This window comes from Hemibagrus wyckioides, linkage group LG04 (genome assembly GCF_019097595.1).
Source record: "Hemibagrus wyckioides isolate EC202008001 linkage group LG04, SWU_Hwy_1.0, whole genome shotgun sequence".
In the NCBI taxonomy this organism is placed as follows: domain Eukaryota; kingdom Metazoa; phylum Chordata; class Actinopteri; order Siluriformes; family Bagridae; genus Hemibagrus; species Hemibagrus wyckioides.
Genome location: NC_080713.1, coordinates 13,435,128 through 13,459,514, shown reverse-complemented (window position 1 = coordinate 13,459,514; position 24,387 = coordinate 13,435,128). Strand labels below are relative to the sequence as shown.

Sequence of the window (24,387 nt, the reverse complement as noted above, 5' to 3'; positions counted from 1 at the left end):
TCTGGGTGGCTGGCCCATGGTCAATTGTCCTGGAGGGGCTTCTCCAAGCCCACTTTGAGCCAATGGAGTCAGCCTCTGAGGAGTTTTTGACTCTGAACACGGCTCTGCTATAAGCCGGTAATCTGGCCTTTCTGCAGGCCTTCTGCCTTCTGCCCTCTGCCCCACAAGTTGGCAGAGCAGGAAAGACTGCACCTGCTGTGCCCAGTTCGGGTTTTTGGGATTTATGCCTATTGCTCGAGTGCAAGGCATAGGTCCTCTCCCTTCTTATCTGCCTTGGCAGCATTAACAGCAGCATTTCGGTCCCCAAGCAAAACCTTGTGCAGGGTAATGGTAGGCCTATGAGGGGCACTGTGTGGCTTCACCACATGGGATTACAGCTCGCTTCACTAGGCATATCACCTTGTCCAGCACCCTGGCTAGAGGCATTCCCCCCATGATGTTTGTGCTGTGGCAGGTTGGTCCTCTCTGCACACCTTTATCAGGTTCTATAACCTGGACCTGGACCCACTCTTGTGTCCTGGGTCTTATAGGGCTAATGATGCTTTGCTTCTGGCTCATTTGTGCTCTTTCACTACCTCCGGGATAGACATCTCCTGGCGCCATTGGTATTGGCGTTCCCATTGCATCAGCCATGATGCAGCATCTAGTTTCCTTGAAAGGTAACTACACCAGGTTACGTATATAACCCGGTTCCCTGAGTAGGGAACAAAATGCTATGTTGATAGCCACACCTCGGGCATCGGGTTGTTCCTTCAGACAAGTAGAAGCTGTAGTAATGTGACGTAGACGCTCCGCTTCGTCACATGTCCTACCCGAGCAGATAAATTGGCGTAATTTCATACAGAGCTTCAGTCACAACTTCCACATTGAAGCTTTCCCATAGTGTCAGCCATGATGCAGCATCTTGTTCCCTTCTCAGGGAACCGGGTTACATACAAAACCCGGTGTAGTACTTTTTTTCCTTAAGTACATTTGGTTACAAGTACTTTTGTATTTTAACTCAAGTAGAAATTCAACTTCTATAAAGACTTCTATTTTTACTGGAGTAACATTTTTACTAGAGATAACTTACTTAAGTACAGGTGGTACACAACTGCTGTTTGGATGGCTGTTACCACTGTTACATGCACGCATGATGGTGTGTGAACGCAAGCATCAAAATGCTAAATATCTAACAGCACACTTGAAGGCGCATATTGTAAAAGGATGTGCTGTGAGGTGTCCAGTGAGATTATGCACAAATCTTAATTTACCGCCCAAATGTCACAGAAACACAGAGATTTTGACAGCTGTATCAGTGACTCTGTGTATCATTCATCATCTGTTCCAGGTCAATCAGATGACTCAACTGTGTAAGGCTAGTAGAAAAACAGGCACAAAAGATGTTATAAATCAATCAGAAAGGTTTAGTGACCTTTTTCTTAGAAATGTCAGTCTTTACTATCTGTTTTGACTAAACATTGTTAATGAGATTAAAAATATGCAGAAGTTGGGTCAGACATTTACTGAACTGGACCCTGATGATGTCGATTGCACTAATTGCATTCAACATAGTTTCCACAAACTCGGTTGGGAGATGCGTTGGTGTGGAACCCAAGCCACTAAGCACAGATGCTTGGCTGAAGAAAACAGCCAAGTGGTAGTGGAGCTTACAGAGCAGAAAAGTTTTGCAGTTCACGCAGATGGCTCCCTCGAGAGCCACATGTGCATGCTCCTCTCCCACACAAACCATGTAGAGAGAGTGTGAGTCTCCCCCTTATAATGTAATGGGGGCATGGATGCACACACTTTTTTTTTTAACACAGTTCACTTTCGAACTGTTTGCTCCTTATCCTTGCCACTCTTTTATATCTTCTGTTTTCCTAATCTACACAGATAGGACAAACAACTGACACAAACATATACAGAGTGGTTCTTGAAGACAAAGAAATCTGGCAAACAAGTGGCAGCAGCCTTTGCAACAAATCAGCTGCATCAGAGTATATGTATCCCTGGCCAAAGTTCAGTTCCCTTTTGTGTTCCACTGTGTCATGGCTGATGCTATGGGAATGCTTCTTTGCGGAATTTGTGTTTGAAGCTCTGTGTGAAATCATGCCGATTTGCCAGCAAGACCATAGAAGGGCATCTATGTCAGATTATGTCAGTTGTGCCCAATGTTGCTCCCATTCATTCTTCATCTCAGCCCCCTTTGGGATGGTCTCTGCTGTTTCAGGACAGCAGGTGCACATGGCATGTTTTGCTTTTAGGTGTTAGGTCTCACTCTACTAGAAGTATTAACTCATTTAGTGCCCTAGCTACAGATGTTCCTCTCTGAGAGATCTGTGTTGTAGCAGGCTAGTCTTCTAGCACACTTTAATTAGGTTTTATAGCATGGATTTGGACCCCACTCCAGGGTCCCATGTCCTACAGGGCTAGTTGATGTTCTGCTCCTGTACTTCCTGTAGTGCCAAGATGCAGTGTTGAGTTCCCTTGAAAGGAAACTACACTAGATTACATATGCAACCCAGTTCCCTGAGAAGGGAACAGATGCTGTGTTGCTTGCCACATTCCAAGCATTCTGCAAAGAGGAATTCCCATAACATCAAGCTATAATGCAGTGTCTCATTCCCTTCTCAGGGAGCCAGGTTACATACATAACCTGATGTAGATTTCCTCATTTATTTTTAGTTTGATTGCGTATTGTAGAGCTACCAGTTTTAATTATTTAATTGGCAAATTTTTTCTTCTCTCTCTTTTCCTTAATAGCTTTGATAATTGGATAGCGGTCACTTTCACATAGGTTATGATATACTTTCTATGGTAGATCTATTAAGAGTTCAGGAGACAAATTTATAGATTTGATCTGATTTATCTGATTTATCTGTTCCTTGTAACAGATAAATGTAAATATTTGAGGACCCATTGTTTAAAATGCATAAACTATGGTTAACTATAAAGTCTTCATTCTTCTTCCCTTTTGTATTACAATGTTTACTGCCCCATATGGCTATTAAAATCTCCCATTAATATAAAGGAAAATGGGGGCTGAGAGATAACATTGTTTAGGTCTATGTGTGTCAAATGTAGATCAGGTAAAATGGTAATAGAACATATTGGAATGTTTTTTGTAGTATCAGTCATACAGCTGTCAGCTGTAGGTTGCTGATAATTTTGATTTGATGATGAATATTGTCTTTTCTTTTATGAATGACTGTTCCAGAAAATTTGCCTAGTCCTAGTTTTACCTTCTGCTATGTTGTCTACTCTCTTTTATTTCCACATCTTTAATTTGTCTTGTCTTTAAAGTTTCATCTTTTGGTTTTGAAAAGCTTGCTTTTCTGTTATTTTTTATTTGACTTTTGATTCTTGGTAGTGACCTCTGACTGGGATGGGTATCATTTGAAAGAGTTTTAGGTTGAGATGTGCAGATGTGTTTTTCTGAGCTCCTTCAAGCTGACCTACAATTTCACTAAGTTTTCTGGATTTCTATCCTAGACCCAGTCCCATATTATAGCTTTTTATAATATCTTTATTAGCTAATAGTATCACATAATATTTTTATTCCAAATGCTTTTTATATCATTAGTTTTATTTATTTTCCAGATCACACACTTTAGCCAGTTAGCCCATTAGCATGCTAACCCATTAGCCCAGCTATCACAAGCTGGTTTATGCTTTTCATCAATTATCACTGTTATTCTACTGCTCTTTAACACTATGTCGGTTGTGGGTTTGCCTTTGAGTGCAGGTGAGGATTCCTTCGAGATGCACTTGGTGGACATGGAGCTGGAGGTCGTGGAGAAGCAGATTCGCGACCTACAGGTGAAGCAGGCCCAGCTGCGACAGCGAAAAGCCACACTGGAATCTTCCCGGACTGAAGCTCACCTGTCCCAGGTAAATCCGCAGCGTGATACGAACACTCCAACAACCTCAACTCCGTGTTCTTCTCTGCCCAGGCCCAGTGCACCTAGGACGCGGCCTGCCCAGGTTTCGTTCACTCCGGCGCCGGGGTACCACGGAGCCTGGATGCAGCAGCAGCGGAAGCCATGAGTAATACCCCAGCCAAGGACCTCTCCCCCTCCTCCACCACCCATTTTTGAGATCTCAACCCGCAAGTGCTTCGCTCCCCTTTGCGAGACGGAGTGCAACGCGGTGATCATCGGAGACTCCATCATCTGGCACGTCCGTGCTACCGCGGCTAAAGGTAAGGTGCACACTCACTGTCTTCCTGGTGCTCGTGTTTTTGATGTCACTGCACAGGTACCTGCGATACTGAACAAGAACATCAGAGCTGTGGTCCTCCATGCTGGCACGAACGACATCAGGCTGAGGCAGATGGAGATCCTGAAGAAGGACTTCAGGAGCCTGGTGGAGAAGGTTCACAAGACATCGCCCACGATGAAGATCATCGTGTCAGGACCACTTCCCACCTTCCAGTGAGGAATTGAAAGGTTCAGTGGGCAATTTGCATTTAATGAATGGCTACCATCTTGGTGTCAAGAAAACAGAAATTACCATTTATTGATAATTGGAATGTTTTCTGGGAGCATCCTAGGCTCTACTTTTCCGATGGCCTGCACCCAAGCAGAGCTGGAGCAGCAGTCCTCTAGAAAAACATCTCCAGGACACTACGCACCATCTGACTGGTAAGTCATAACTCAGATAACAATTCTAATAACTACTGTTTAACTCACCAGGCTGATATTAGTTCACACATAGCTCGTCCTATAGAACCTGTGTCTGTTTTATTAGTGAGATCAAAGGATAAATTCATTAATAACTCTCGAAATAATCTCATCACAATTAAACCTGACAAAGGCCAAATAGGTAAAGAAAAACAATTTCTTAAGTTTGGCTTCTCAACATTAGATCCCTTGCACCGAAAGCACTTATTATTAATGAAATGGTCTCAGATTATAGTTTTGTCGCACTCTGTCTTACCGAAAAAAATGAGTCTACTCCATCAGGATATTCCTATAAGCATGAGCCCCGTAAAACAATTCTCTTACCGTTGCTTAGAAAACAGGACCCAGGTTTAGCTCATTTGAAGTGCTCATCCTTAATGTTGCACTCACTGACATACACAAAAAATCCCTACTATATCTTGCTCTGGCCACTGTGTATAGACCCCCAGGGCCCTACACTGATTTCCTTAATGAGTTTGCACATTTACTCTCAGATCTTTTGATCAGTTTCGACAAAGTGTTAATTGTAGGAGACGTTAACATTCATGTAGATGATGCTAATGATGCGTTAGGACTCGCTTTTATAGATTTACTAAATTGATCTAGACCAGCCTACAGCCCCACATTTAAAGCTACAATGCTTTACTAGTATAGGGCAGGAAGAGCTTTTTAAACTCATCACCACAGCTAAATCAACGTGTCTGTTAGATCCAATTCCAACTAAATTGCTGAAAGAAGTGATACATGCAGCTGGAGAGCCTCTTCTTAATATTATTAACTCCTCATTATATTTAGGTCATGTCCCAAAATCTCTCAAGTTAGCAGTTATTAAGCCTCTTAAGAAACCGAAACTAGACCCTGATGAAATATCAAATTACAGACCTATTTCAAACCTTCTGTTTATATCAAAAATACTAGAAAAAGTGGTGTCTGCTCAAGTATGCTCCTTCTTACAGGAAAACAATATCCTTGAAGAATTTCAGTCAGGTTTTAGGCCCCATCATAGCACAGAAACTGCACTAGTTAAAATCACAAATGACTTGCTCTTAGCTTCGGACCAAGGCTGCATCTCCATTTTAGTCCTGCTTGATCTTAGTGCTGTAGTCGACACTATAGATCATAACATTCTCGTAGATCGCTTACAAAACCACATAGGAATGCAGGGACAGGCCTTTAAATGGTTTAGATCCTTTTGTCCTTTGAAAATCATATTTCCAATACTACAAAAAAAGCCTTCTTCCATTTTAGAAATATTGCCAAGCTTAGGAACATTTTATGTGTATATGATGCAGAAAAACTAGCTCATGCATTCATGACCTCCAAACTGGACTATTGTAATGCATTACTAGGTGGTTGTCTGGCATCTTCAATAAACAAGCTACAGTTAGTCCAGAATGCAGCCGTCAGAGTTCTTACCAGGTCAAGAAAATATGATCATATAACCCCAATATTATCATCCCAGCACTGGCTACCTGTTAAGTTTAGAATTAACTATAAATTAGCACTACTGACATTCAAGGCTCTAAATGGTTTAGCTCCCACGTATCTAGCCAGTCTCCTAACATGTTACAATCCACCACGCTCTTTAAGATCACAAAATTCCGGACTTCTAGTAGTTCCCAGAATATCAAAGTCCACAAAAGGGGGTAGAGCGTTCTCGTATTTAGCTCCTAAACTTTGGAATAGTCTCCCTGAAAGTGTTCGGGGCTCAGACTCAGTCTCCTAGTTTAAAAGTAAACTAAAGACTTATCTCTTTAGCCTGGCATACATTTAACATATCCCATAACCTTGTGCCCCAGTACATCTGATTAAATACACATTATCATCTAGTGCTGCTAATATCATGAACGGCAGCTATGCTAATTCTGTTCCATTGTTTCCCTTCTTCTACCCATCCCAAGACATACAGAGACTGCGCCGGCCCCAGTGGCATCCGGAGATGGATCAGCTCCAGCTGGGTTCTACATTGTGAGGACTGGGGTATTCAAAGCAGCGCTGTGGATGACAACATCCTCCTTATTAATTTACAAAATATTCTACACATGCTGTATCATCATCACACAATTGACTGTACAGAAATGCACAATATAATCACACTCTCCACTGTCACCCAAATGAGGATGGGTTCCCTTTTGAGTCTGGTTCCTCTCAAGGTTTCTTCCTCATACCATCTAAGGGAGTTTTTCCTTGCCACAGTCGCCACAGTTGCCTCAGTCACCTCAGGCTTGCTCACTTGGGATAATATCTAGGACTGTTTGTCTGTTTGTCTGTCTATATGTTTGTTGTTTTTTATGTTGTTTCTCATGTAAAGCTGCTTTGAGACAATGCTCTTTGTTAAAAGCGCTATACAAATAAAATTGAAATTGAATTGAATTTCACTTTGTATTGCAGTATTCGTCTTGCTTGTTAGAAGATTACTATAGTTAGTGGTTTGTGTTTGTTTATGTTCATCTAAGTGATGTCTGTCTGACATCATTTGTTCTCACAGATTTTTTTTACTGTGGAGGCAAATGTTTTATTTTGGGCAAATTTTTCCTTGATCTACATTGGGCATTGTTTTGATCTGCTCAATGATCACATGTGCAATTTTAACATTTAGATGTTTTTTTCACAGTTCTCCTTGTCAAGGCCTTCCTCACTGCAATTGCAACAGATGTGTTTGTTGTTGTAGCAGTTGTTTGTTGTTTTCTGCATTGGCTTTTTTGCAGCATTCCACAAGGATTTGTCCATTTTGTAGTTTTCTTCTTTTACTGTTCTGGATATTCCTGTAATAAGTGTTTCTATAGCAAAAGGGAAAAGCTTGATGATCGGAAAATCCAGAGAAGAAGCTTTAATGCTGATAAATTTGGCCAGTTGACATTTCTTGTCAAAGTAATACATGTAGATCTTGTGGTGTTATTAGTATTTAGGTCCAAGAAACTTTTCTTTTTGTCCCATGTCTTTTGAGGCAGTGTACCGGATTCAGTCATGGTTTCACAGCTTCTTGAATCTCTTTCGTCTGCTGACTCCAATACCTCTGTCTTGGCTCTGGGAGCTTGCTTTGCATTTTCTCCAAACCTAGATGAGGACATAATGCTATATGCATTGGACTTTAAGGAGCTTGATGAGGGCAACAAGGAGCAAACAGCATTCGAATTGCCAATGTCGGGCCACATCAGCCTTATAGGGAATCCCACAATCCCACAGGTTAAACTGTTGCTGTGCTGCACACAATGGAAGTTTTGCAGTCGAACCAAGCTGACCTGCTAAAGGAGCTCATCTGCGGGAATGGGTTCATCCATGAGGTCTGAACTCTGCCAGGCCACAGATTTAGCCCTCTGTGCCACAAAGCAGATGGCCTATGCCATCTGCCATTTCATGACTGCATTTAGTTTCCACAGAGAGGCAATCTCACAAAGATAATAGAAAGTGGCAAAACCTTTCTTTTGGACATCCTAATGTGTCCTATGGGCCTGTTCTTCCTCCTGCCACAGTGAGAAGCTAGGGCAAAGCCAGTAGCCACCAGCCCCAGCCCGGCCTGCTGAGGCAGGAAAAGAAGGCTGGCATTGCAGCCTGAGCCACCCCATGTCTGGGTGGCAGGCCAATGCTTAGGGGAAGGTCCCCCAGGCGAGAGACAACCATCTCTGCCATGTGGACCAGAAAGGAATCCTAACACCTGAGCGCTAGGGTTTTCAGGGATGCCCCTTTAGGGCCATTTCCACTGCTGTCTACCCCGCCACCAGAGGGGAGAGCCATGACCACCCATGCTCATGCTCCTTATGTGTTGCCACCTCCTGTGTTAGCACATGCCAGCTTGCTGTTTCAGGGCACTATGGTGAGAATAGTGACGGGCTAACACCTCTCTCAGACCACTCAGCAGCATAGAGGCTTCTCCCAGGTGCATCACAATGGGTTCTGTGGGAAAAGGCTACAAAATCCAGTTTGCCTCCCTTCTTTCAGGTTGTGCTGCCCACTGTTGTTGGCACAGCTCAAACCTCATTCCTCCAGGAGGAACCTCTCTTGCATATGATAAAGGGGCTTTAGGTTGCATTCCCTAGCCGGCATGTTTTGTTTCCCAAGAAGGATGGGGGTTACAACCAATTGTAAACCTGTGTGCTCTGAATTATATGCTGAAACATACAAGTCTGGGATGTTAACACTCAAGCTCATTTTGTTGCAGATCAGGTCTGAGGACTGATTTGTGATGATAATCCTGAAGGGTGTATATCTTCACATATGCATCTCACTAGAGCACAGGAGACTCCCCTGGTTTGTGAAACATACCAGTGTTGGGTTCTCCTTTTAGGCCTAGTCTTATTGCTCACCCTCACAGAGTGCATGGAGGCTGGGGCATCCATGTACTCGATTATCCAGGTGACTGGTTCATCTTGTCTCAGTTGAGGGACGTGGAAGACAGGCATTGAGATGCCATGCTTGCTCACATGAGGTCCCTAGGCCTCATCCCAGTGAAGTGTGTGCTTTCTCCCTCTCTGAGAAACATCTTCTGGGGGATAGTTTGGGGATCATCCACGATGCGGGAACATCCGTTTCCCGCTCTGGAGAATTCCATCCTTTCTGCTATAAAGGTCTGACTAGGCCAGTGCCTCTCTGCCTCTCAGGCTTAGAGGGTGCTTAGCTCATGACTGTAGTGGCCAAAGCTATTCCTTTGGGTCTACTTCACATGAGATTGTTTGTCAGTTTATATGTTTGTTGTTTTCTTATGTTGTTTCTCATGTAAAGCTGTTTTGAGACAATGCTCTTTGTTAAAAGCACTATACAAATAAAATTGAATTGAATTGAATTGAATTGAATTGAATTGAATTGAATTGAATTGAATTGAGACTTCTGGCTCAGGAGCAGGGGATTTCACCCCAGCAGACACCTTTTTCAGGGTCACAGGGGTTACGTGTCACAGGCTTTGTACCCTTCTTATGTGGACAGATCCCGGTTTCTCAACTTGGGTCCCACTCTTTGGGCATTTCATTGTTGTAGGACTCTTTCGATGGATGCCCTCTTCTCAGGCTGGCATTTAGGCATTTAGAACGGCTACTGTCTCTCATGGCACACAGATTGCCTGAAGATGGGGGCTATGTTTCTAGTGCTGAAACACTTTCTCCTGAAACTCGGGGACTACCTTTGGAGGTCCCCATCATCAATCATTAGGGCGGTCTGTGTTTGTGCCTTGTGTTTCAATGGAGCCAATGGAGTCAGCCTCTGACCCTGATTCTAACCCTGGCTCTGCTATAAGCCGGTCATCCAGCCTTTCTGCAGGCCTTCTTCCCTCTGCCCCATGAATTAGGGGAGCAGGAGAAACTGTTCCTTCTATGCACTGTTCGGGTTCTTGGTTCTTACTTATGCCAACTGCTCGAAGTTAAGTCCTCTCCCTTTTTGTCTGCTTTGGTGGCCACAACAAAAGCAATATGGTCTCCAATTTGGTGTTGCTTCTGCTTGGTTGGAATGAAAATTTGCACCCATACTGGCCCTTTCCAGATAAGATTGGACATCCCTGTCTTTAGGCTCTCATATGTGGAATCTTTATGGGTCACCCTCCATTGGTAGTTCTGGTTTGAGATTTAGAGAATGCAGAAGACAAATTGCATGCATACATCTTTGTTTTGGGGAATTTAAATCCATTTTTAATTAACCAGTTATTTACCTTGCTTATAATTATCTGTAGCTGTCATCCAATTGCATTTATATTTTTTGCTCTGTAGCCTATGCACAGGTCATCAAAATATTAACTGCAAAATATATTAGGTACTAAAGCCTTGATTGTAATATTTATTTTGAGGCTGAAAATTTTGGCTGAAAGGATGCTTCCTTGTGGGACTCCTAGGTCTTTTCTGCACTCTATTAGAAAGAAATTTGGAAATAACAATGGGCAAGTTGCCTCTAAAGAAAATTTCATGTAGATCTTTGAGAATTCAGTATCTTCTGGTGCTATCATAGCTCTTATCTAGATTTAAAAAAAAAACATACCTACTACATGTTCTTTTTTAATACAACTGTCCCAAATAAATGATTCCTGTCTGGTGAGATGATCTAAGGTGATTTTGCCCTGTCTAAAATCACATTGCTAGTAATGAGGTGGGGAAAATTACTTTCATACAAATCATCCCATTCTTTTCAAGAGAAATCAAGTAAAAGTTTAAGCACATATATTGTTATATCATTGCAGAATACATTCCATGTCCCGGGTGCAAGTGGGTACTTGAACCATCATTAAGAAGGCACAGATCAAAATAAAAGATTTTTTTCCCCCTTTTGTATCAGTAGAATTTCTATCCCATAATGTACTATAATGTACCATTTAGGCCTACCATAATTATGAAAGGGTTTAGTAGTCAGAAATCTTTTTCTCTTGTTTTTCTCATTAGCCTTGTTATGTCAGGTCTATGTGGCATTCATCCACCTGCTTAGTTGGTAGAATCACAAATGCAAAGTATTTCTTAAACTGAAAACCTAATAGCTTTTCTTTCTTTTTTTCTTTGAAAATTAAGTTTTTATTGTTTTTTTGTACATACCAGTACAAAAATCCAACAATAAGTAAATGTACTGTGTACAAAATAAAATACATAAAAATATGTAAATAAATAAATAAATAAAATAATAGCAATGGTGATCATTGAGTGGTGAATAACCAAAGATAACACTGTAATGCACAGGCTAAGCAAGTCACAATCTGAACATGAATCTAGTATCAGTCATTCTTTGAAGCCACAGTCTGAATAAAATTGTCCCATATGTCCACATGTCTATGATTTCCATTCACTTTGGCTAACATTTTTCATAGGATACATTCTCAATCATAAGTTCAAGCCACATTTTAACCATAGGACATTGAACATCTTTCCAAAATCTAAGTATCAGACATATTGCTATGACTACACCCACCATAATAAGAGAGAACTCATTGTTTTTAATCTGTAGAATCTATGATTTATCTCCCAACAGGCATATCCTGGGTGATAATGGAATCTTAGAATCTTTGAACACTGCCAAAGAGCATGAATATATGTGCCAGTTTCTTCTTTACATTTGCAGAATTTATCATCCTTCATACAACCAATTCTAAACAGTTGAACTGCTGTGAAATAATACCTATGTAATACTTTATACTGAATAAATTTGCCTCTTGCTTCTTTTATATACATACCACTGTAGGACAAAATTCTGTTCCAGGTGTCTTTATCTAAGTCATTATAAAGGTCTCTCTGCCAGATCAGTCTTAGGTTTCCACAGTTATTTTCACAGTTATCATCAATCCTTAAACAGAGTTAAAGAGATAAAATTTTGATGCTTTTTGAAGGTGCCTTGGTAGTTCATAGAAATTTTCTAAAACATTTTTATTTTGTTTCATAGGAACCTTCATCTCCAAGCAGTGTCTAATTTGCAGATTTTCCAGAAATTATTGTGGCCTTCTAACCGAAATTTTCCTTTCAAATTATTATAAGACAAAAGCTTACCATTACTAAATAAATCATTTAGAGTACATATTCCGATTCTAAACCACTGTCCCCAAAACAAGGTTTTTTTCCCTACTTTAACATACGGGATATTTCACACTGAAGAGTAATGTTGACACCAGTGAGAGATCGGACACTTTTTGTGGCCAATTTTTTAGTGAAGCAGTATTGGGTTGATCATATGATGTTGCAAGTCCCCCTATGGGTTTTGTGAAAAAGCCTCTATTGGCCAAAAAGGGGAAGTAAGTTTTTATTCTATTAATACCCAATCTAAATCTAAATTCTCATTCCCCCAGTGCCTAGCGAGCTTAGACATTTCGAATGCTACTTTATAGAGCTCTACATTAGATAAAGCTAGACCTCCCCTATCTCTAGGCAAACATAATTTATTAACCCCAATCCTGGGTCTTTTACTTTCCCATAAAAAAATTCTTAACCATAGCATTATATTGTTTATACTATATATCTGAGGAGGCATGGTAACTTGGCTCATTCCTGATACACAATTTAACTCAAACTTTGGCACTACCACCATTATCATCATTATATTAATCTTTATATATATATATATATATATATATATATATATATATATATATATATATATATATATATATATATATATACACTATATTGCCAAAAGTATTCGCTCACCTGCCTTGACTCGCATATGAACTTAAGTGACATCCCATTCCTAATCCATAGGGTTCAATATGACGTCGGTCCACCCTTTGCAGCTATAACAGCTTCAACTCTTCTGGGAAGGCTGTCCACAAGGTTTAGGAGTGTGCTTCTTCCAGAAGCGCATTTGTGAGGTCACACACTGATGTTGGACGAGAAGGCCTGGCTCTCAGTCTCCACTCTAATTCATCCCAAAGGTGTTCTATCGGGTTGAGGTCAGGACTCTGTGCAGGTCAGTCAAGTTCATCCACACCAGACTCTGTCATCCATGTCTTTATGGACCTTGCTTTGTGCACTGGTGCACAGTCATGTTGGAAGAGGAAGGGGCCAGCTCCAAACTGTTCCCACAAAGTTGGGAGCATGGAATTGTCCAAAATGTCTTGGTATGCTGAAGCATTCAGAGTTCCTTTCACTGGAACTAAGGGGCCAAGCCCAGCTCCTGAAAAACAACCCCACACCATAATCCCCCCTCCACCAAACTTTACACTTGGCACAATGCAGTCAGACAAGTACCGTTCTCCTGGCAACCGCCAAACCCAGACTCGTCCATCAGATTGCCAGATGGAGAAGCGTGATTCGTCACTCCAGAGAATGCGTCTCCACTGCTCTAGAGTCCAGTGGCGGCGTGCTTTACACCACTGCATCCGACGCTTTGCATTGCACTTGGTGATGTATGGCTTGGATGCAGCTGCTCGGCCATGGAAACCCATTCCATGAAGCTTTCTGCGCACTGTTCTTGATCTGAAGGCCACATGAAGTTTGGAGGTCTGTAGCGACTGACTCTGCAGAAAGTTGGCGACCTCTTCGCACTATGCGCCTCAGCATCCGCTGACCCCGCTCCGTCAGTTTACGTGGCCTACCACTTCGTGGCTGAGTTGCTGTCATTCCCAAACACTTCCACGTTCTTATAATACAGCTGACAGTTGACTGTGGAATATTTAGGAGCGAGGAAATTTCATGACTGGATTTGTTGCACAGGTGGCATCCTATCACAGTTCTACGCTGGAATTCACTGAGCTCCTGAGAGCAACCCATTCTTTCACAAATGTTTGTAAAAACAGTCTGCATGCCTAGGTGCTTGATTTTATACACCTGTGGCCATGGAAGTGATTGGAACACCTGATTCTGATTATTTGGATGGGTGATATATATATATACATACATACATACATACATACATACACACACACACACATCATCATCATTATATTAATCTTTCCCCATAAACTTAACATAAGCTTTTTTTAAATCTAATTTAGCCTACATTTTCTGTAACAAAGGTGTGTTCGACCTTAATTCATTCCAAAAGTCTGGTCAAATATCGATTTGGTCGAAAACCAAATTATTTTTCCCCATAGGAAATAATGTAAAATGAATGAATCTGTTTCAACTCGATGGTTGATCTCACAACTTTCCTCTTCGCAACACTCATGCCTGATTTACCCTTTTTCCGAGACGTGGCTACTGAAATTATACCACAAAAGATAGCATGGGGTTATAACACAAGCACTCACAGATGATGCTTTCAGAACTGATTACCCGCTTCTCTATTGTCTACGCCAGGGTACACCACATGGAAAGTGTGTGCATTTTTAGGGGGGCTTTAACATTGCTACTCAGCCCCCCTAAAAATTCTGTGATTCTCCATAAACTGTACACAGATTCGTGATTGCCTCAGTCCCCTTTAAATTTCATATGAAAATGTTGGCTCTTTCCCATCTTTCAGCACGTTCTTCAATCCGCAGACCGTGATGTCGCAGAGCGAGGATCAGAGGACAAGTGTGTGTGTGTGTGTGATCAGGAAGACTTGTACATGTTCAGTACTCAAATGTTATACACATCTATGTAATGCAGTGGAATGCTGGAATAAGTTTACCATCCTACCCTGTTAGTCAAACGTTTATTTTATTTTATTTATTTTATATTTTTTACTATTATACCCTCATTAGGGGCTAAGCCCCCCTAAATGAAAATTCGTTATTCGATATTTGTTGCAATCCTGTATGAAACAAGTACCAGCATTCCTGACGGTCAAGTCGCACACTGAAAATATTTTTGTATTTTTGTTCCAAGGTCAAATTGACTCAAAAATTTTAATTGAATACCGAAAATTCGAACACGGGGTGGTTGAGGACCGAGGTACCACTGTATATTCTTTAAATTAGCGCTCAAGTAGATACCCAAATATTTAATTCCTTTATTCATCCACTTGAATTTAAATGCACTAACTGAGAAAGAAAAGCATGCTCCTGATACTGGCATAGCCTCTGACTTATGTCAATTGATTTTATATCCTGAAAATTTTGAATAAGATTAAATCACATTAAGAAGTACTGGTAAGGAACATGCTGGGTCTTTAACTAAAAGCAATATGTCATCAGCATATAATAGTAATTTGTGTTCTCTTCCCCCTGCAAGCACACATTTAATTCTTAAGTCTTAAGCAGTTCTAAAGCTAATATAAAAAGTAGTGGACTGAGAGGGCAGCCCTGACGAGTAGACCTAGATAAATTAAAGAAAAATTAGGTTATTCCATTAGTTATTATTGCTGTTTTAGGATTGGAGTAAAAATTTTTAACCCACTTCACAAACCTGAATCAAAACCATATTTCTCTGAGGCTGCAAACAGAAACTATTCTACCCTATAAAAAGCTTTTTCAGCTTCGAGTGATATTGCAGCAATGGTGTCTAGATTAGAATGGTTCATCCACATAATATGCAATAGCCTCCTTATATTGTCAGTCGAGGATCTATTTTTAATAAAGCCCACCTGATCTTTATATATGATTTTAGGTATAATACCTTCTAACTGTGAGGCTAGTAATTTTGTTAACAGTTCAAAGTCCACATTTAATAAAATTTTCGGACGGTAATTAGCAGGATCTATCGTATCTCTTCCTGGTTTTGTTATAAGAGTTATTAAAGCTTCATTAAAACTGTCAGGCAGCATATTATCCTCAAGTACCTCTGAATATACCTCCGTTAATATTGGGGTCAACTCATCAACAATTTTTTTTGTAATATTCTACTGGGAATCCGTCAGAGCCTGGTGATTTTCCAGATTTCAAAGACATTATAATCATTCTGACCTCTTCTTGTGTTATTGGTGCATCTAGGAACTCTCAGGAAGTCTCTTAACTTCATCAGGAGACAAAGTGGGCAACATAACATTGGCTAGAAAGTCTTTTAACTCTTCCTGACAATAGCTGGATTCTGATGTATACAGTTTGGAGTAAAACTGGTTAAAAACCCTATTAATTTCTTTGTTTGAGGTAAGCACCTTATTTTCCTCCTTAATTGCAGATATGCTGCGAGATGCATCATATTGCTTTATCTGTCTAGTTAGAAGTTTCCCAGCTTTTTCCCTGCTTTCATAATACTTGATCTTCAATTTAAATAATGCATATTCTTCTTTTTTATTAAAGAATTTGTGCAATTCAAACTTTAACTGACAAAACTGTTTAAATTTTCGATTCTGTAAAACCTTGCACCAATTATTTTCCTAAATCACTGATTTGTTTTTCTAGAAGTTTCACTTTTTCAACACATTCTTTTTTCTTTCTACTGGCATAAGCAATGCATTTTCCCCTGATATATGCTTTAGATGCATCCCATACTGTTGCTAATCTTGGAGTTGACCCAATATTCAAAAAGTACCCAAAAGTTCAAAGAAAGAGTCATCTTTATGTCATCCTGTAATGAATTAATGAAAACCTTATCCTCCAACATAAAAGTATTTAGTCCCCACCTCCCTCTTTTCTTATAATCAACCTACATTTCTAATTTTATCTCCACCTGTGTATGATCTGTCAATACTATAATTCCAATAATACAGCCGAAAACAGAGTCATTTAACGAGTTGGAGGTCAGAAACTAATCGATTCTTGAAAAGGAAGAATGTGTATTCATATTCTCATGGGTTAACCAGTCTCCAAATATCTGTTAGTTCATTGTCATCCTTCAGAGCATGAATCACAGGCCTATCTTTGGGGCTAGGTCTCATGTTCTTTTGACTTCTGTCCAGGATGCTATCCATAGTCTGATTAAAGTTACCTCCTAGTATAACATATCCCTCGAGGTTAGCCAGTATTTTGTTTACCTCATGAAAGAATTCAGTCTCCTCCTTAATTGGCACATATATATTACACAGCACTACTTCGCTTCTATGCAAAGTATACGGCCCTTCTTGTCTTTATGTTGATTCATTAATGCAAAACGTATTTTTTTCCCTCACTAATATGACCACTCCTCTTGCTTGATACCGAATTATGAAAAACATGTCCGACCCAGTCACAGCTCAATTTCAAGGCTTCCCATTCATCCTTAAAATGTGTTTCTTGCAAAAAGGCAATATCAGCTTAAAATATGTAAGTATTTTCTTTCTTTTAACAGATGACCCACAGCCATTTATATTCCAAGTTATAATATTTGCAACTTGTCTATCCATTACACACTAATAAAGTATAATACTTTGCACCTGTTGTGCTCCAAATAAAAATAAAAAATAACCCTTTAACATATAAACTGGTATGATATCCACAGTCATTTCTGATAGAAAACCAACAGTCAAACTTTCAACATTTTTGTGAACAATAGAACCTTGAAAAACATAGAACGCAAATAAAAAAGAAAAATAGAATCTCAAAACACTGCCCTTAAGGGGCAGCAATCCCACTCATGGGTGATGCATTTTGGTCCGTGATGCTCTCAGTCAGCACACTTGCCAACTCATGAAGACAGACCCCACAGCTTTCCTGGACCCAGCTTTTGAACCATTTATTATAATACTTCAACATACATGCTTTCACTTCCAGGACAGCGGTGACTCCTGGAGCACGTGGCAGGGCATTCAGGTGATCACCAAATACAGCTGAATGACTTCTATGCTCGGTTTGAGGCACAGAACAACATAACAGCGAGGAAGACCACCCCTCCTCCAGAGGACCAGGTGCTCTGTCTCACCACAGCTGACAGTCTTTGCAGAGTTAACCCACGGAAGTCTGCTGGACCAGACAACATTCCTGGCAGAGTGCTCAAGGAGTGTGCAGAGCAGCTAGCAGATGTCTTCACTGACATCTTCAACATCTCCCTGAGCAGCTCCATCATCCCAACGTGCATCAAGACAACGACCATCGTCCCTGTGCCTAAGAAGTCTATGGCTTCCTGCCTCAATGACTATTGTCCCGTCGCACTCACACTAATTGTGATGAAATGCTTTGAGAGGCTCGTCATGAGGCACATTAAGTCACAGCTACCACCCTCACTGGACCCCTTGCAATTTGCGTATCATCCTAACCACTCCACAGGCGATGCCATCACCACAACCCCCCATCTGGCCCTCACACACCTGGACTGTAAGGACTCATGTACGAATGCTTTTCATAGACTTCAGTTCAGCATTCAACACAATCATCCCTCAGCAGCTGATTGAGGAGCTGAGCCTGCTGGGCCTGAACACCTCTCTCTGCAACTGGATCCTGGATTTCCTGACTAGGAGACATCAGTCAAACTGGATCGGGAACAGAATCTCCAGCACCACCACACTGAGCACTGGAGCTCCTCAGGGCTGTGTGCTCAATCCACTGCTGTTCACTTTGCTGACTCATGACTGTGCGGCAATGCACAGCTCCAACCATATCATTAAGTTCGCCAATGACACGACCGTGGTGGGTCTCATCAGCAAGAACGACGAGTCAGCATAGAGAGAGGAGGTGCAGCGGCTAACAGCCTGGTGTAGAGCCAACAACCTCTCCCTGAACTTCGACAAGACTAAAGAGATGGTTGTTGACTACAGGAGAGCACAGAGTGACCATTCTCCGCTCTTGGTCAAGTGCACCAAATTCCTTGGTGTTCATCTGGCAGAGAACTTCACCTGGTCACTCAACACCAGCTCCATCACCAAGAAAGCCCAGCAGCACCTCTACTTCCTGAGGAGGCTGAGGAAAGCCCATCACCCTTCCCCCATCCTGACTGTGTTCTACAGAGGAACCTTCGAGAGCATCCTGAGCAGCTGCATCACTGCCTGGTTTAGGAACTGCACCGTCTCGGATCGCAAGACCCTTCAGCGGATAGTAAGGACAGCTGAGAAGATCATCGGAATCTCTCTCCCTTCTATCACGGACATTTACACTACACACTGCATCTGCAAAGCCAACAGCATTGTGGATGACCCCACACACCCTTCACACACACTCTTCACCCTTCTACAGTCTGGAAAGAGGTCCCAGAGCATTCAGGCCCTCACAACCAGACTGTGTAACAGTTTCTTTCCTCAAGCCATCAGGCTTCTCAACACCCAGGACTGAACTGTAGAAAACTCTCTGTCTCTCTCTCTCTCTCTCTCTCTCTCTCACACACATACACACACGCACACACACACACACACACTCTCTCTTTCACCTGTATGGACACACACACACATAACTTATATTGTTCACTACTTATTGCGCTGTTTATATTTGTTTATTTCTATTTGCACTACCTCAACTGCTGCTATTGTATTTCACACATTACGTGTTGTCATATATATATATACATATGTTACATATATATATATATATATATATATATATATATATATATATATATATATATATATATATATATATATATATATATATATATATTAGAATCAAATATGTTATTAGTTACCTGGTTTTCATGGTTTCTCAAGCTGTACATCATTTCATTTTATTTCATTTTATTTCACTTCATTTTACATTTCATTACACATGTTCTTTTTCTTTTTGGCACTAAGTGTCCTGTTTTTGTCTTGTCTTTTTTGTAATTATTGTTTTTGCACTGTCTTGTCTTTGCACTGTTTGCACCTAGTGCACACTTTGCACTTTATGTGGCTAGGACAAAACTTTGGTCCTAGCTCTATGGTGTTTTTTGTATTTGATCTTCATGTTGTATGTTTATGTAGCACCAGGTCCTGGAGAAATGTTGTTTCATTTCATCAAATTTAGGTTTTGATTACTTGACTCTGGTGACAGGGAGTTGTTAGCTTCTGGGCTCATTGTTTTCAGGCATGTTTGAACACCTTGAATTGGTTGCTTGGGAGATGTCATCTTGTCATTTGTTTTAAGTAAAATTGAGTTATCAATCGAAATTTGTTTGAATTTGCGAAGCAAATATACTAAATAATCAAATTAATGGTGGGTATCCAGTCGTACTCTAGAGTGCTGCCATTTTCCAACTTGTCATCACCTGACTACCTAACAGCTTTTCAACCTCTTTTCACGCCTCCAGAAAGTTCAACTTTTTAAAGCCTTTATGAATTTTTTTTATCAACTTTTTTATCATCTTAATTTTTTGATGAAGATGGATGGTTACCTGTGCAATTACTGCATTTTGATGGTTTTCAGCAGTTTACTTCATGCCCTTCCTCTCCACAGTTTGACAAATAGGTTGGTTACCCATGAGGACTAATAAAAATTGAAACAACCTAGACTTTTCCCTATAGTAAATACAAATGGTCTACCACATGATGTAAACCCTTAGTAACCTTCAAAAACAGAAGGCCAGAGTTTAGCTAAAACATAAAACAGATCTCAAACAAAATCATATGTAAAGGTGAGAGAAAGATTAGCTTGTACAAGAAAGAGGGGAAGAGAAGAGTACAAATTCTCCCATTCTTCATGGGTCTACTACTATGGGTCTACTACTAAATGTTACATTCTTGTGTTGCTTGTTTTAACTCCATAAAACCAGGTGTGGGTTGCTTCACTCCCACTTTGGAATGTTTACTCATGTCTCTATGTTCACATTCTTCCTTACCCTCCTAACCTTGTGCAAGATTAGCCTGTGAAATTAGTAAAGTAGAAAGATTCTGAGTCATCTTTGTGTGTGTGTGCGCGTGTGTGGTCTCTCTCCAAAGGCTTGTACAAGAAGACATTCCTGATCCACCCTCACCTTTCTAACACTAATAGAACTGGTTCCTTGCAATTATTGATTAATTTGGAAGAAGCCTAAGGCTTTTCTTTATGCAATGTTCAAAGCACTCACCAGAACAACTGAATACAATAAAGCATACATTTTATTGCTAAAGGCAAAATATTCTTAAACAAGGAGGAACTTAAATGTCTGGCAGAGCATCACCAGGGAAATGTCTAATAATGTCTAAGTGTTCCAGACTTTAACTAGTCACTGACTGGGAACAATTTGCAAACAAGTATTTAAAAAAATACTATTTTTAATTTATGATTATGCTTATCCAATTAACTTTAAAAAGGAGGGACCACATATAAAAGTATTGTAATATGTATATGAAATATAGTATCAGGTATATATATAAATATATATATATATGTACCTGACAGTATATGAAATATACTTTTCATAAAGATTTAATGTGGTATTTATTTATCTAGTAAAGGATATAATTACCAGTTCTCTTTCCCCAAAGGGTTCACAGAAAGTGATGGCTTTACCATACATGAGCATACCGCACTGCTCCCCCACCTCACAGTTACTACAGTTTGACCTAAGGAAGAACAATACAGAGTTACCATCATTTTGAAGAACAAATGTGTAGGTGGTCTCCCATATACCCACCAGATATTGGCATCTAGTGCTCCTTGTAGATTAGAGTCAAAATCATCACGGAGCACTGCATGGATTCCATGTATTTCAGCTGTGCAGCATAAAATAGAACATCATGTGTAATGATTTAACTAAAGAGCAAAATAGAAAATTTCACATCAAAAATTTAGAGCAGGTAGATTTACATAGTAGCTTACCTAAACTAGGCTGCAGGGGAGGTTCAGTGGGAGCTAAAAGAAAAAAGAAAATAGTGTTATATATAATACTGGTGCAACTGGTTTTCAGTTAGCAAAATGGCTGCAATACTACATCTGCCCCATTCAACTGATTATTAGTGCGATTGCGTATTTTAGTTTGTATTTATTATTTGAAAATGTTTAAGCAACATATCGCTTAAACGATAATAGCTCGAAACATGGTTCCACAGCTAAAATGTTGATTATGTTCTGCTTAAGTGTGCTATTACTTTTCATGCTGATAAGTATTGTAGTTTATTTAATATTAATTTTAAATGCATTTGTTACTTTTTATTACTTTATTATTGCATTTGTTATACTTTTTATTATTTTTATTTGTTACATTTTATTACTTTTCAAACGCTACTGTGTGTGTGTGATGTCAGCTAGAGTGAAGGAAGAGGTTGGACGCATCATCTTTAAACAGTTCCCAGCACACACACTAGTTCATTTAGATTTCATATTTTAACTGTGACTTTAGTTTGTATATATTATTTGAGAATGTCTTGCAATAGTTTAAGCATGTATAGCATTTATATTTGTAACTGAGTGTAGTATTACGTGCTGTGATGTAAACCTCATCTTAATAAGTTAACTTGCCAGTGTTAGCTTTCATGTCTTGCAATAGTTTAAGCGACATATTCGCAATCACACTCGCATTTTCTTCTGGAAATGCAGCATTCTAGTTATTATTATTATTATTATTCAATTTCCTGGGCACGCTACTAGTCCTAAATGGTAATAACTAAAATTATAGGTCCAACGCTAAAATGTTCATCATGTGTTGCTTAAGTGTGCTATTACTTTTCATGCTGATAAGTGTTGTAGTGTATTTTATATTAATTTTAAATGCATTCGTTACGGACTTCACTTCCTGGTTTCCGCACGGGCATTTTAGCGCGCACAGTTCAGTTTTCCTCAGAGATTTTCGGTAGTTGCCGTAAACAAGCATGTAAACCATTACTAGTCCTAAATGGTAATAGCTAGAAACATGGTTCCAACGCTAAATGTTGCCCATGTTGTGCTTGAGTGTGCTATTACTTTTCATGCTGATACATATTGTAGTTTATTTTATATTAATTTGTAAATGCATTTTTCACGGACTTCACTTCCTGGTTTCCGTACAGTTTGGTCTTTCTCTGAGATTTTCGGTAGGTGCTGTAAAATGCATCTGTAGATGCCGTAAACAAGCATGTAAAACATTACTGCATTGATCTCAGTAGTATTATAATCTGCAGCTTAGCTTATTTGGTAGAGTGCCTGATAATACAGTAATAGCTAGAAACATGCTTACAGCGCTAAAATGCTGCTTAGGTGTAATTACTTTTCATGCTGATAAGTATTATAGTTTTTTATATGGATTTGTAAATGTATTTTTCACGGACGTCAGACCGCTGCTGTGTGTGTGAGTGAGTGAAGAGGTTTGGTTTTTTTTAAGTCGTATCGTCTTTAAACTGACATTTAAGCAGAGCACACACGCTGGTTCATTTAGACTTCATATTTTAACTGTAACTTTAGTTTGTGTTTATTATTCGATTATTTTTGCAATAGTTTAAGCATGTATAGTTTTTATATATGTAACGGAGGCTTGCGCTAGGTGCTGTGCAGCAAGTTGTATAAAGCATGTTTCAACTTGCTTATAAGTCACCTTGCCTTTACTACCTTTACTCCACTGATCTCAGTAGTATTATAAACTTTACTTTAGCTTATTTGTTAGCGTGCCCGTGCTTAAGTGTGCTATTACGTTTCATGCTGATAAGTATTATAGTTTATTTTATATGAATTATTAAATGCATTATGGACTTCAGACCGCTAGTGTGTGTGTGTGTGTGTGTGTGTGTGTGTGTGTGTGTGTGTGTGTGTGACGTCAGCTAGAGTGAGGGAAGAGGTTGGACACATCGTCTTTAAACTGTTCCCAGTACACACACTAGTTCGTTTAGACTTCATATTTTAACTGTGACTTTAGTTTATATATATTATTCGAGAATGTCTTGCAATAGTTTAAGCATATTTAGCATGTATATCATATATTGTGTATTTGACGGTGGTTAGCGGTAGTGCATGTAAAGTATTAGTACCACCGATTTCAATAATGTTACAGGTTGCAGTTTAGCTTATTTGGTAGTGTCCGCCTCCCATGCTGGAGACCAGGGTTCGAGACGACTTGGAGTTGTATTTATATATTATTTGAGAAGTTCTCTCAGTAGTTTAAGCAACATATCGCTTAAATGGTAATAGCTAGAAACATGGTTCCAACTCTAAAATGTTGCTTAGGTGTGCTATTATTTTCCTTGCTGATAAGTGTTTTAGCTTGTTTTAGATGGATTTTTAAATGTATTTTTCACAGACTTCAGACCGCTATTGTGTGTGTGTGTGTGTGTGTGACGTCAGCTAGAGTGAGGGAGGAGGGTTTTTTAAATGATTTGAGCATGTCTTGCAATAGTTTAAGCAACATATTTGCAATCACACTTGCATTTTCTTCTGAAAATGCAACATTCTAGTTTTGAAATGATTTTTCTTATTTTGTGATGCTTCTCCTCTTGCTTTGAAGATAAAACAACACTCAGGCCAGCTAGTTTAGGAAAAAAACAATTTAGAGCTGAGAAAAAGAAGGAAAAATTGGTCAGCATAACTGAGCAAGCATGGGGCATAGCCAATACAACAAACAGTGTTCTAACAACCAGACATGAAGCAGACTCGGCACAGAAAACAAACAGAGCTGATTCCAGAAACACTATAAGAGAAAAAAGATATCATAAGAGTTTTTGAAGAATAGTGCAGTACAAGACTAAAATAGCCTCACAAGGTTCATTATTG

The 24,387-nt window shown here is 39.8% G+C and overlaps 1 protein-coding gene across 2 annotated transcripts in view; it reads right to left on the bottom strand.

Moving 5' to 3' along the window:
* The window catches only part of reln (reelin), a 400,453-nt gene that overhangs the window by 250,249 nt on the left and 125,817 nt on the right, over positions 1-24,387 (bottom strand). For both annotated transcript variants that reach the window (XM_058387966.1, XM_058387967.1), the window contains exons 5-7: positions 21,532-21,564; positions 21,347-21,425; positions 21,179-21,275 (exon numbers count right to left, since the gene is read on the bottom strand). In XM_058387966.1, the coding sequence (XP_058243949.1) occupies positions 21,179-21,275; positions 21,347-21,425; positions 21,532-21,564 (209 nt within the window). The remainder of the gene's footprint in view (positions 1-21,178; positions 21,276-21,346; positions 21,426-21,531; positions 21,565-24,387) is intronic.